We start from the raw sequence: 13,901 nt of genomic DNA, 5'->3' as shown, positions 1-13,901 counted from the left end.
ACACCCTTAAATACACAATAGAGAATTTTATAGTATATTGTGCATGAGTCTTTGGTGAAATCCGATCACTAATTATTTCGATATAACTTCTCAGTTCTATATCAATTTTAATTTCTTTGTTATTATTTGTGTCATTTTATATAAGATTGTAGATATGTGGTATTTAAATACATGTTTAACCACAGGAGAAGGAAACGAAGTTCTTCAACAGCATTTGTCAAACATACGTAAATCACAGCTACGTATATATCATGCTATCTTCAGGTTGCGCGTTCTTCCATCCTGGTTTACGTGTGGAGAGGTATGGATGTAGGTGTGTGTATTTATCGTGGTTATCTCACGATCATAATATTGTATATCGGTTTGCTCATCAGAAATAAATATAGGATAAATTCCAAGATGGTAAGTCCTAAGTCTTTATACTTCATTAAGAGAGGTATATAATAATAATAATAATAATAATAATCAGCAGTTATTTTTACGATGCTTAAGCGACCACAAATGTGGGAGAAGCCCACGAGGGCTTATGGATTACAACTTACACGTCGGGTGGCTTCCAATTCAACAAGGCAGATATATTTACGGGTGCAAGGCAAAGCACACAAAATACTGACATAAGGCAGATACACTGCTGAAGGCCAAAAGTAAAGGCATCATTCGTATTCAGAGGGGGAAACTGGCGATATCGGTAATCGAAAGCAGGGGGGTAGGAAGCTTCCAAAAGTGAAGGGGGGGTGCACAACATCAGAGGGGCACTTTCTCATTCCACAACCACCACTATTTATGCTATAAAACGATACACACCGGCCATGTCACTTAAATATATATGTGATGTGTAAGTATGCTATCAATACTATTATGGTGCACGTGAATAATTAAAATAAAGTATTAAAATTAACAAAGACTTAAGATATTCAAAAGACAGTTCTTCACAAAGAGGCACATTTTATTTGTTAGTAGGGCACATTTGCTTATTTGGAAAAGAGCGGGGGTTGGGGGCACGTGTCCCCAGTGCCCCTCGGCTCCTACTACCTGGTCGAAAGTGCGCATAGAATATATTCTATACAGAATGACTTAATGAAAGTTTAACCTCTTATCACATTCACATTGTGTCATATGTAACATTGTACGGTATTAAATCAATAACAGCCTGGAAAGATAATTACACACGGTGATAGAAATGATTTTTTTCAGTTTTAAAAAGTTGTTAAAGTTTACAAGTTTTTTATTATTAATAATGACACTACAGCGATGAGGCTGAAAGAAAGATACGACTCTTTTACGTGCACACATATTTGTTTAAATTGAATGTTTGCTCATATTTATACAAACATGCGCAATGTTGTCTTTGCTACGACTGCAGTACGTCTGTAACATCTAGGTCAAACTCATTTCGATACGTGATTCTGAAAATGACCTTCACTCAAACTAATTGTCCATGCCTATTTGCTAATCACAAGGACACACTAGTCCCATGTCTACTGTCATGTGTTTGTATAAAGCGAGATCCGGACACGATGGTTCTAAGAATGCATCATTGATCTACTTCACACTATGCATGATATGTGCTGTTATACACTGGACACACCTCTTACTTTGTAAATATCGCATATCATATGTGACGAGAACTACATTCACTTAGTAGTTAAGTTTATACATGCAATCTATAACTACTGACAACACACTACGCGCTAAATTTAATATATACATCAGCATATACTACGTTACCATAACCGTGTGTTTATATGTCAACTTTACATTCACTATTATAATACGAAAACTAAACTATATATATATATATAAGTATAATAGCTGTAATTAACTTATGTAATCATTTTCCACGTTGTTTCACACTTGAGGCTCTGGTGGGTTGCTACGGACGCTTTCCGGGCTACTCCTTGCCGAAAGTAGTATTGGGGTACTGTTGGCTGATGAATCTAATCCCAAATATGTGGTATGACGTTGCGGCAGCATTGACTTGAAAGCCACCTTAGCAAGGGTATCCCGTACAACTTGAGTTAAGCGAGGGCGCAGACAGGTTCCTCTGTAAACATAGAAAAGTTATCATGTAGCACTCAAATAAGCAGCAATTACAACATAACATGTAAATGCATTCTGTGGCGTGGTTTGCCTATACTCCAGTTCTAACCTCAAACCAGTTCAAACCTCAAAAGATTTCGGTCACTAAGTCTCAGCATAAAAACGTCAGATTTACATGCTATACAAGATCAATGCATCAAAGTGTCCCTGATTCAATTAAGATTCCTCCAGAACAAATGTTTAAATTTGACATAGTTCCAACGATTTAGATTCATTTCAGTGGTGCTAAGGCAAAATAAAGTAATGCACTTGTCCCACGCAAAGTACTCAAACAGTGTATCTTACAACGAAGCCTCGGAGATGGATCAATTTGTTGGTTTCACATGCTTTGTGTTTATATGGGTTCAATATCAAACGTATACGTTGTCCTGTCCTGTTCTGTTTTTCTTTTCTGTTTTGATAAATGTTCCTTACATAAACGATAATAAAACTTACCCGTTCTTCCCCATGAATGGATTAGCATCACCTTCATCTTGTTCATCCGCCTCTGTTTGTATCTCCATCTTTTGAACGATCAACTTTAAAAGTTCGTACTGCTTCTCCTGCTGAGCTGCAATTTTCTTCACTCTGTATAGATAAAAGACGTAAATGTAGAGATTGTCTATACGGGATCCCCTATTCTGTTCACCATCTTCTTCAACTATCGGCAACACAGATCAACATGTAATAGAAATCATTGCTTGTCGCACGCTTCGAGCGAGGTCGAGTAACCCGATGAGTTTGACGTTATACCAACTGGACACAGTTCATTAGTTTCTCGCTATTTATATGTAGCCTATAAGTAAGGGACGGAAACCTACATGTTTGTGTCAAACACACTAACCTCACTCTCATTTTGTCGAATTCTTGCATCTTTTTCTTGTGCTCTGTATCCAATTTGTGAGACCCAATATCTTCACCAACGAGTCCCGCCTTCTTTTTAAGGTACATCCATGACTGGAGAATACGAGAGAGGAACAACATTATAAGGTAATGTGTCATTGAAAAACCGTAATTTGCAGGAAACATTTTGACGTAAAGAATCAATATTATGACATGAAATCTGTATAATAATATGATGCCCGTTTAAGATAGAAATACATTGAAATCAATGTCCGTGCAGCTATGTAATAATCAGTGGCGGAGCTAGGGGTATTCGTCAGAGGGGGCGAGAATGGTCTGTAGGGGCGCTTTCGACACTATCAGAGCCGTATAGAGCTCTGGACACTATCCAAGCGGAGCGCCACGACGGGTTGGCGCAGAGCGTACAGAAATTTTTTGAGTAAAGATACTCCTTAGATCGCCGGAAATGACCCTTTCCGGGCCTTGCTAATTTACAGATAATGTGACAAATGTCAATAGGTAGATGAGAGCACAATAAAAAAGGCAATAATCGCGAATAAGTAAAAAGTGGTAAAAAACTGAAAAGGGCGCCAGCAGTCCATTTGAGTCCGTCGGGGGGGGGGGCATCCGCCCCCTGACTGTATGGACGCTCCGCCACTGGTAATAACATAAGTTTAGACTACTTCAGCGTAAAATAAGAGTTTTGTAACGAGTTCTGTGATACACGTCGGTCACCGTACAAAGTATTTACTGTGAAATGGCAGTTATAACTTTATCGTCGTCCTTGTAGGGCTGCCAGTCATTAAACCGTAAAACTTAGATTCTTTCTACAGAGTATATGAACTTATCATCCTACGTATTGCCAACGAATGCCTACGCTTGAATGAAACTAATAACACTATCAATTTAATATCACCCAGAAACATATCATTACAATGGAGAGATTCACTTCTACATTGCTACAATATATCGTTACCTTGGATGCCATTCCGGAATCTAGCCCGCACACTTTATTCGGATACACGGTGACCGACATTCTATCGATTCTACGCAAAATCCAATGTGGTATTTTTTGCTCCAGGTCAGTATGAAGTTCTACCTGCATGGCAAGTCTTTTAAGCTGTGCGTCCTTTTGAACTGTGGCAATGTCACCAACTGCAAGACCAATCTGCAAAGTTGAGGTGAAACCAGTGAAAAGTACGAATATACTGTCGTCGAAGGTATTTCATAATTGACATTTCACATAAGGTAGCATACATTTCACATGAGGTAGCTAAATACATGCATTGTTATTTCTTACCAACAAATTCATTAAGAGGATTGGTAGGAGCAGGATGAGAGCAATCAGGAAAATGAAAGTCAAAGTCTCAAAGCGAAGTGTGCTGTCATCATCATCCGTGGCTGGTCCAAGAAAGGAATTGATAAAGTCAAGCTCTCCCGCCATCATTGTTATTACTCTCAGAATTGACATCGGTGCAGTGCTGAAAGCACGGTTCGTCTGTGTAAATTTGAAGACGGTTTATCATTACATATTCACAACACGAAATCAGATAAATCATTTTTCTAATGGCTATATATTTGACTATTTAGTTAATAGTTTTGTAAGGGACGATATCATTTATTGAAATAGAATGCTTTCACTTTCGTATCTATACGACCAATGACAACCAATGTTTCGAATGTGTCTTGTAATTTACCTCTTGTGACATTAAGATGTAGAACGCCATAGCAAAGGCAATGATCAGGACCAAGAACACCAGGATGACATGCAACAGCGTCTTAAAGATTTCCATGAACATAACAATGTAGATACCAACGGAATCAAATCTGTGGACGTTATAACAAAATAGAAACAAATTGTACACCATATATCATAATCTCATGTAAGTCACACAATGTTCCCCCATCATATCAAATCAAACCATGTGTATAACATTCGATTTCGGCCTGCTTATATATATATATATATATATATATATATATATATATATATATATATATATATATATATATATATATATATATATATATATATATATATATATATATATATATATATATATATATATATATATATATATATATATATATATAAGGACTGCACAATTAACGTATCGTTTAACAACAATGAACGTTTTCTCGTTTCTCCTGTATGAAATGCTGGAATGCTTGTGTTACAGTAGCATAGTTCCTTTCTTTTTGCTACCTAACAATACATGACGTAAAACCACTTTGCAAAATGCGTTGTTTGAATTTATATTTGTAATTATTATTTTTTTTTGCGATTCTTAGTTTCCATTTGCGCTGTTGTTTTTATCCTTGTAGTATAATAGTACTTAAGCCTATGGCAGATAGTAGTCGACGAGTCTTTGTTTTCGATGGTTCTATACGTCTTCGTGGGTATCCAGGATTGGACAGTTTTGTCTCCTTACATTTTGAGTTAAAAATCACATAAGCACCTTAACGTTAATTGAGTTAAATATAATAGAATGCTAGAGTGTTATTCCACACTATGACTCAGTAGATTGTTGTCTCATCTCCCTACATGTAATGTTTAGGGAGATATTGCACTTAACCCCACATCAGAAATGCGAGGAAGTGTAAGTGTGCGTGTGTGGGTGTATGCGCGTGTTTATGCGTGTGTGTGTGACAGTGAGCACCTGGTAGGTTGGTGTCTGACCAAATAAACTCGTGCCGCAGTGATTTGTGGCGTCAAGGTCAAGGTATGAAACATTACATTTTTTTGGTATTTAGCCATGTTCTGCTTGTCAACCTGTAGAGAATAGGCCTTAAACCACAGAGATATGTCGAGAATGATGAGACGGATATTAAAATAAGGACAGATTTAGGGTCGGGTCAAAGGTCAAATTGACCTAAATTATGCGAAAAAGTGTGTCGCAAACTTCCGTTACCACGACTAACTGTATGAACAAAATTACTCTTTAGTAAATTGAAGATGTCAATAGTCATGAAGAAGATGAGTTCCATTACTCCATTGATTGCCCTCTTTGTTTATATTGTCTTTGATACGCATCTGTCTAATAATGCATAGGGTCTATGCAATTATTCCTTATATTGCACTCACCGTCGCAAGTACAGCATAAGGTTGTACCAAGCTGAGAAAACGGCAATAGCTCCAAAACTCCACTCGAGGCGTAATAATCCTTCCGGCAATAGGAACGGTAGTGCGAATGCCAAGGTGGATGAGTAAAGAACCCACTCAGAATAGTTGACTGCTTCCAAGAAATATCTCAGTCCCTGCGCAAGAGGAAATTATTACAATGACATATGTATGGAAATGTACAGAGAATATTATCCCTGAGAAAGAATGTTATGTGTCGGAACAGACACAAATGGATATACCAGACGTACCTGAGAGAGAATGTTATGTGTCGGAACAGACACAAATGGATATACCAGACGTACCTAAGAGAGAATGTTATGTGTCGGAACAGACACAAATGGATATACCAGACGTACCTAAGAGAGAATGTTATGTGTCGGAACAGACACAAATGGATATACCAGACGTACTTGAGAGAGAATGTTATAAATCGGAACAGACACAAATGGATATACCAGACGTACCTGAGAGAATATCTGGAAAACTTCCTTTATGATGTTCAAAAAGGCAAAGACCGCTATCACGCAAAGGGCTACACGCTGTGATGGAGTCTGTAAAGTGACAGGTTAAACCATTTGATTTGTGCAATACTAAATATACTCCAACAAGTGAATTGTCATATATAAGAATCGGTCAGAAATAAAACAATACAATTAAATTAAAAGCAACTCATTTAAGGTATTAGTAATTTTCCGATGCATAAGCATTATATCAGGTTATGCTGAGCAAATAGCGGGGTACTCTCTACATAAATCATAAGATATGTTGTATACCTGGCATCCTTTTTGCGGCCACTGTGAATACACTGTCCAGTTACACGCAGTCTGTGATGGGTCTTGGTTAACCGTGCAGATGAAATATGTTAAAAGTCCCAGGAAAACGAAGTACAGGAGCAGATTGCTCATGTGCACGTAGAATCCATAGGCTTTCCTAAAAGTAAGTGGACAGTCATTTTAACACAGCAGGTTAATAAGTTTACATATTCAGTTATTAGAGCTTAAAAAACAGCTTTAACGATGCATAGGTTGTGAGGCTCCAAGTTGAAATCTGTTCAAGTTGCCAGTTGAGAGTTGTTCATGAATTCATGCTAGGTACAGTTTACAAATGTAAAAATAAGAATATATATTACTGAAAGTCCTAAGGTCTGACAAACATTATTTTGGAGTTACTATCCATGAGATTGTACAGTTTCTTTTCATATTGATAACGTTTGTAATAATGTAGCTATATTCTGTAGGAAGTATCAAACTTATCAATTAGTAATTCATTAGTTTTGATTCAAACTAGTTTTCTCTTAATGTTGTGCGATGCATTTATCTTACCACTTATTTCCTTAAATAACATTGTAAAGCGATTTGGGATTTAATTTCCATAGCCTATTCTTCAAACGCATGTTGTATGTATCACCAACTCGATATTACAGAAGAGGATGCTGTCTTTGTTTATTATATGTGCAACAACTCTTTCGTGCGCTGTAAGAACTTTACAGACCATGAGTGAATATCACAAGTACTCATATTACGTAGAAATGAAAACGACCAATTCCTGTATTAAACAAAGAATGTACAAGTTTATCCTACTGTAACGTTATTCCCGGGCATTTTATCCCTCTCCCATTCCTAGCAAGCTAAATGAATCAGAGAAACGAAACTTACCACTTCATTTCCAAATATTTCACACAAACCGGATGTGAGAGGAGATCAACGCGGTTGAAATTAACCATTACCTGAAAAAGTAAACCATTAAATGAAAGCAAAACAAAGGATACTTAGTAAGATAAATCAATGATTGAAGTAATATTCATATACTAACGTTCATGATTGAAGTAATATTTATTTATTTAACATTAAAGGGTATACTCGGTTAGCGTAAAGCTAATCTCCCGAGGCCCTGAAATAAAATAACTAATAGTGAAAAGAAAAAATATAATCATATAAAATAATGATAATAATAAAATTTAAAAAAATAAGACGACAATGAAAATAAACATAAAAATTGACTATGGCATAAAATACAACATGGAACAATCAATGCAAAATACTCACGTTTAATGCTGGTAAATATGAGAGATCCTCTGTTGCTTTCTTCTTTTCATCCAATCGTTCATCTTGAGAAGGTTGCAAATATCGAAAATCATATTTGTACTGTAAATAAAAAGTTAAAGGAAAAAAAAAAACATTTTTGGTATTTTAAGCTGAATACGTTTGAGGGAGGGGGCGTGTTGACAATCACCTTAAACTTGACAATAACTTTCTCTAAGCGGGTTTCAACAAAGATTAAAATGTAGCTAGCATAGATAAATCCAGTCATCCCGAGTCATCAATAAACTACTGCTCAACCAGCTTAAAAATGTAAAAATAAAATACTATAAGTTTTCGGTATGTGGTAATAAATCCATACCCAATAATCTGGACTTCGGACATCGACTTCAGATTTGATGAGGCTTCGGTCCAGTACTTTCTAAGGAATAAACATCATATCGTAGATATTAGTTCTAAAATCTAAAAAATTCCTGTAAGACTAGAAAGACTATACAGACTAGAGAGACTAGACATACCACACAGATTACACAGACTAGACAGACTACACAGACTAGACAGACTGGACAGACTAGACAGACTAGAAAGACTATACAGACTAGACAGACTAGACCGACTACACAGACTAGACAGACTTGACATACTACACAGACTAGACAGACTACACAGACTAGACAGACTAGACAGACTGGACAGACTAGACAGACTAGACAGACTAGACAGACCAGACAAACTACACAGACTAGACAGACTAGAGAGACTAGACATACCACACAGAATACACAGACTATACAGACTACACAGACTAGACAGACTATACAGACTACACAGACTAGACAGACTAGACAGACTAGACAGATCAGACAAACTACACAGACTAGACAGACTAGACAGACTAGAGAGACTAGAAAATAGCTAATAAAGAAAAACAAAAGTTTGCAGATCTAAGATTGAGGTGTACATCTAGATTTCAGAGGAGTTTGTGCTGCGTTCTTATTTACCTTGAAATAAACTAAGAGTGCTACTTACCAGAAACACGTCCGGCATCAGTTCTATAAGGCGTCCTATCGGTGTGCGATTTTCCTCTTTTGGTGGCAACAGGACTTCAGTCCACCTTTTTTAGTTGGAAATTTCAATAAGTTAAGAATACTTGTAGGAAAAGCAACATCAAGGTACATGTTACAGAGATATAGATTGTTTCGGAAACTAAATGCATCGACTGTTATAATATATTTGTAGACGTAAAGAATACCTTACCAAATCGTGTATGCGAGAAATAACGTTTATTCGTGGGCAGAGGAAGTCAAATAACGTACTTATCAGCTTGTGAATGGCACCTGTAAGTATATAGCTAATACATCAGGACACCATTTCCCTATATTCTCGGTCACTTTCTGAAATACTAGTAACATTTCTGGACTCGAATTTGTAGATTCGATTATAGACTGGGAAAACAAAGCACTTTTACATACATGTACCGGTGTTTTCTACAAATATTTTCTTCGTGTAGGCTTTATAAAATCTTTATTACCTTCGATGATAAGACATTAATTAAAGTTAGAAACAGTGAGGTCTCAAGTGCGCAATGGATTCTATGACTAGGCCTACATTTTACTATACTTGTACCGTCAACGCCATTTTCAGGTAAAACATGAAAGAAAATATATCCAAACTGTGCACCAGTCTGATTTAATGAAATGAATAGAGCAAAACGTTATCACACGCAATTATCCATTATAAATGTTCTTTGTGAAGGATTTATGCGAGTAAGGCGTGTTCTTTTGTTCATGGGATGCACTTTCCATCGGGTATAAGTAGTATTTAACGTGCTACTTAACCCCCCCCCCCCTCCCCCTGTTTTCCAATTTCGGGGTGTCTCCCGTTTTTCGGGAGCCGTTTGGGGAGCCTTCGTTCTTTTAAATGTTTTCGGGAGCCGTTTCGGGAGACTCCATTTTTTAAAATGTTTTCGGGAGCCAATTCGAGAGCCTCCATTTTTTGAAATGTTTTTCGGGAGCCGTTTCGGGAGACCCTCCTCTGGAGGCCGAAGGTAGCCTACTCGTTTTTCGGGGGCTGTCTCCTGTTTTTCGGTAACGGGCACGCTCGACCCAAAGTTCAGACAACGGTGATCGAGCTGAGAAGTCCACACTATGTCGCAACCCTCGCAATTTTGTTTCAAATACCCATCTGGGACTCTGTCCATCATGGAGGCATATATGCAGACGACAAGTCCCATCACAGGTTTTGTTTCCCCGGAATCTGGTCATTACATTCCTCCATACGTTGCTGGCAAGGTTTATCCAGCGTTTCTCCTTTCTCGACGGGTTTCCTCCGGCTTGATGACTGTGCAGTTCCTTCTGCAGGTTTCCGTTCTCTCTGCTTTTCTTCTTTATAAAAATTTGGGGGAACTTCTTCAAAATGAATAAAGTTATCGACGATACAATTCTCAAAGAGCGTCAAGTTTGGTGATGAACCTGAAATGTCTTTCGAAAGCTTCGGGGTTCGTCGAAGCGCTGATTAGTTTCTTGATTCACAAAGTATGGTTTATCTTCTGCCACGTAGTACGGCTGCCGGCGTTGTACAATTCGTCTGAGATTTCTGGAAATGTTTGTTAGTCGTCCATGATAACCAGCCAGTAGTGTGGTTGATTTGAATAACTCGCTCCTTCTTAATATTGATGCGAAATCAAACTGAATACCGTCCTGAAATATTTCATCTTTTTATAGGCGCAATCCCAACCTAACGATGACATCATAGCATCTAGTTGCGCTACAACTCGTTTGAGCGTTTCTTAAATTAGATGATGAACGCGTTACGACTTGTTTACGCATTACTTACAATACACGATGACAACATCGGTGAGGACCTCGGTAAAACGAAGGCTCCCGAAACGGCTCCCGCATAACATTTCAAAACATGAAGGTTCCCGAAACGGCTCCCGAAAAACATTTAATAAAACGAAGACTCCCGAAACGGATCCCGAAAAACATTTCAAAATACGAAGGCTCCCGAAACGGCTTCCGAAAAGCGGGAGACAGCCCCCCGAAAAACGATTCGGCCCCCAGGGGGAGGGAAGTAGCACGAATTATACTACTGCTATACTAATGATATACCCTTACAAATACGCCTGTGATAAAAATGTGATTAACATTTCAATAAGTATAGTGTAAGACTTTTAATGTGTATTGGCTTTCATAGTGCATAGCAATAGGTAGGTATAATGCATGCATTTACCTGTCATGTGAAATAATAGCCATAGCAACCTCCGTATTTTGATTTGCAAAGATGATATCCATTATGTCTTCTCCGTTAGTGTTGACAGTAAATGCTGCTCCATGTCCCACCAGGTATTTAACCGATGAGATCTGGTTCTCTCGGGCAGCACCAAGCAAGGGCGTGTCCTGTGAGGAGAATGAAACAAGGTGTGAAAGAAGAGGGTACCATTACTCTGGTTTTGTCTTGTCTGATGGGACGGAGGAGATAAGAGCTGGCCGCGTTACCCTCTTCGAAATATGTTTGAATTACAACACTAGCCAGTAAGCAATCTTAGTTTCATCTTAGAATTTGTTAGATTTCATACTTCTGGAGGCCCAGTCTCATACATCCACCACGTTTGAAGTACACTAGCCTGCTAGTTTGGAATTTGTGGAACACATTTTCGCACAAATTTGACCAAGTTTGATCTTTAACCATTGGCAATATATCTTTTACATTTAAGGGAAAAAATTGCGTCACGTTGCCTATGGTGGTGAATCGAGACCATAACTTGTGGGAATAAGGAACGCGGCGGAGTCAAGTCGGTTATTGGCTAAAATTTTGTGTTGAGATCAAAGGCAATCCCTATTCCTATTCCTTATCCGGGAATCATAAAGGAAAGGCTGAGATTCTTTCCACATATGCAAAACTTACATAGACAGAGTGATTTCGCATGTACAATCACAATCTGTGCAATTACAACCAATCATATAGCGCAATCCATGACAGTGTATCTTCCCTTCGTTCTGTTTGTCTGTTTTGTCCCGGCTAGTTACGCTTGTTTATAATAATGCATAAAGCGGTACACACTGTTTACCGTGCAGTGTGCGAGTCTCTAAGGTCAAAAACTGCAATTATCATATTACAATTCGGCGTGTATTTTTTGTCATTAAAAACAATTTGGTAACACAGTGATTGTTAGTAAATGTGTTCGGAAATACATTTAGGGCCTTTACGGTTCAAAAGTGTTGTGCGCATGGGCATTGTTTATTTTGTGCAAGAAAGTTGACATGTGCTCGTGTTATTGAACATATATATTTCTAGTGGATTTTATTTAGGTATTTTTCAATTTTTGCAAGCATGTTGTCACAAAATGCTGGAAAAACTAATTAAAATCCAGTCTAAAACATATATTTTTGCCTATTTTTGTTTTACATTTTTAACTTTCCTCAGTTTAATCAAGCGTTGCTTCTGGAAATTATTTGTGGGTCTTTTTTAAAGTATTATATGTAACCTACAAAATTGAGAAATATAGCACCATTTTGCATCTAGGCATTCCTTAACTTCAAAAAAATCTCAATGGGGAGAGGGACACCCGCTCCCCTTAGACCCCTCCCCCCATGACAGCGATCACTAGTAGTAACATATCAATGAATAATGGGCCGGTCTAGGTGAAAAATGCCCGGGACGGTTTTAAGACCCTGCAGTCCGCCCCTGGTTAGATAGATTACATACCCCATCGTCATCGGTTTGGTCTAAGAGGTAGCTGTGAGTTGACAGGATTGATTCCATCGTTTCCGTGTAACCGTTACTCGCAGCAAGATGCAGCGGGGATCGGCCATGGAAATCTCTTTAAGATCATAGATGAATACAATTAGACAGTTATTATGTATCCAATGTGCATTTAATGGCAAAGCATCTATCTGATTAGGTGTTGTTACTCGTCAACGTATCAGAATTCATATATGAAGTAAGGTTAATCCTAACATAAAGCTGCACCTATAATTGGTATAGAATGTTTTTACTTATTTTAGTTACAACCTGGCGACAAACATGTATCCGTGTTCCCCGACCAACACATGTCCTGTTATACCAAGCATTAAAGACGTATGCTACATATGTATGAGTGTTGAGTAAACAAGTAAACAGCTGTTCTTCTACCAATGTATCTATGTATCGGTATGTCTGCTATATACGAAAAGACTGACCAAACCACGTCAGTACACCGACACAAGCATTAAATACGTATGCTACATATGTATGAGTGTTGAGTAAACAAGTAAACAGCTGTTCTTCTACCAATGTATCTATGTATCGGTATGTCTGCTATATACGAAAAGACTGACCAAACCACGTCAGTACACCGACACAAGCATTAAATACGTATGCTACATATGTATGAGTGTTGAGTAAACAAGTAAACAGCTGTTCTTCTACCAATGTATCTATGTATCGGTATGTCTGCTATATACGAAAAGACTGACCAAACCACCTCAGTACACCGACACAAGCATTAAAGACGTATGCTACATATGTATGAGTGTTGAGTAAACAAGTAAACAGCTGTTCTTCAACCAATGTATCTATGTACCGGTATGTCTGCTATATACGAAAAGACTGACCAACCACGTCAGTACACCGACACTGAAACCTACCTGTGTATGAGTGCCCCTCGTGAGATCAGTAAAAGAACTACTTTCCGGTGACCATTCAAGGCCGCTAAATGTAGGGCAGTGCGTCCATCGTTGTCAGAATCGTTGATTATCTTATATCCAATCACACTGTCCAACAGCTTCTTGCAAGAGTTATATCGACCATATCTATTCCAGGAAATGAGTCATAAT

At 38.0% G+C, this 13,901-nt stretch overlaps 1 protein-coding gene across 6 annotated transcripts in view; it reads right to left on the bottom strand.

Annotated features, from left to right (window-relative positions):
- Nucleotides 1-1,235: 1,235 nt before the first annotated feature.
- Nucleotides 1,236-13,901, bottom strand: part of LOC139973202 (transient receptor potential cation channel subfamily A member 1-like) — a 47,881-nt gene continuing 35,215 nt past the window's right edge. For all 6 annotated transcript variants that reach the window (XM_071979712.1, XM_071979713.1, XM_071979714.1 and 3 more), the window contains 16 exons: nt 13,713-13,877; nt 12,793-12,907; nt 11,317-11,483; nt 9,115-9,199; nt 8,447-8,506; nt 8,092-8,190; nt 7,702-7,772; nt 6,820-6,976; nt 6,511-6,597; nt 6,008-6,180; nt 4,620-4,749; nt 4,223-4,420; nt 3,899-4,090; nt 2,924-3,036; nt 2,536-2,667; nt 1,236-2,044 (listed from right to left, as the gene is read on the bottom strand). In XM_071979712.1, coding sequence (XP_071835813.1) covers nt 1,849-2,044; nt 2,536-2,667; nt 2,924-3,036; nt 3,899-4,090; nt 4,223-4,420; nt 4,620-4,749; nt 6,008-6,180; nt 6,511-6,597; nt 6,820-6,976; nt 7,702-7,772; nt 8,092-8,190; nt 8,447-8,506; nt 9,115-9,199; nt 11,317-11,483; nt 12,793-12,907; nt 13,713-13,877 — 2,140 coding nt within the window. In that variant the 3' untranslated portion in view covers nt 1,236-1,848. The remainder of the gene's footprint in view (nt 2,045-2,535; nt 2,668-2,923; nt 3,037-3,898; nt 4,091-4,222; nt 4,421-4,619; nt 4,750-6,007; nt 6,181-6,510; nt 6,598-6,819; nt 6,977-7,701; nt 7,773-8,091; nt 8,191-8,446; nt 8,507-9,114; nt 9,200-11,316; nt 11,484-12,792; nt 12,908-13,712; nt 13,878-13,901) is intronic.

This window comes from Apostichopus japonicus, chromosome 9 (assembly GCF_037975245.1).
Source record: "Apostichopus japonicus isolate 1M-3 chromosome 9, ASM3797524v1, whole genome shotgun sequence".
Taxonomy (NCBI): Eukaryota; Metazoa; Echinodermata; class Holothuroidea; order Aspidochirotida; family Stichopodidae; genus Apostichopus; species Apostichopus japonicus.
This window is presented reverse-complemented; position numbering and strand designations above follow the sequence as displayed.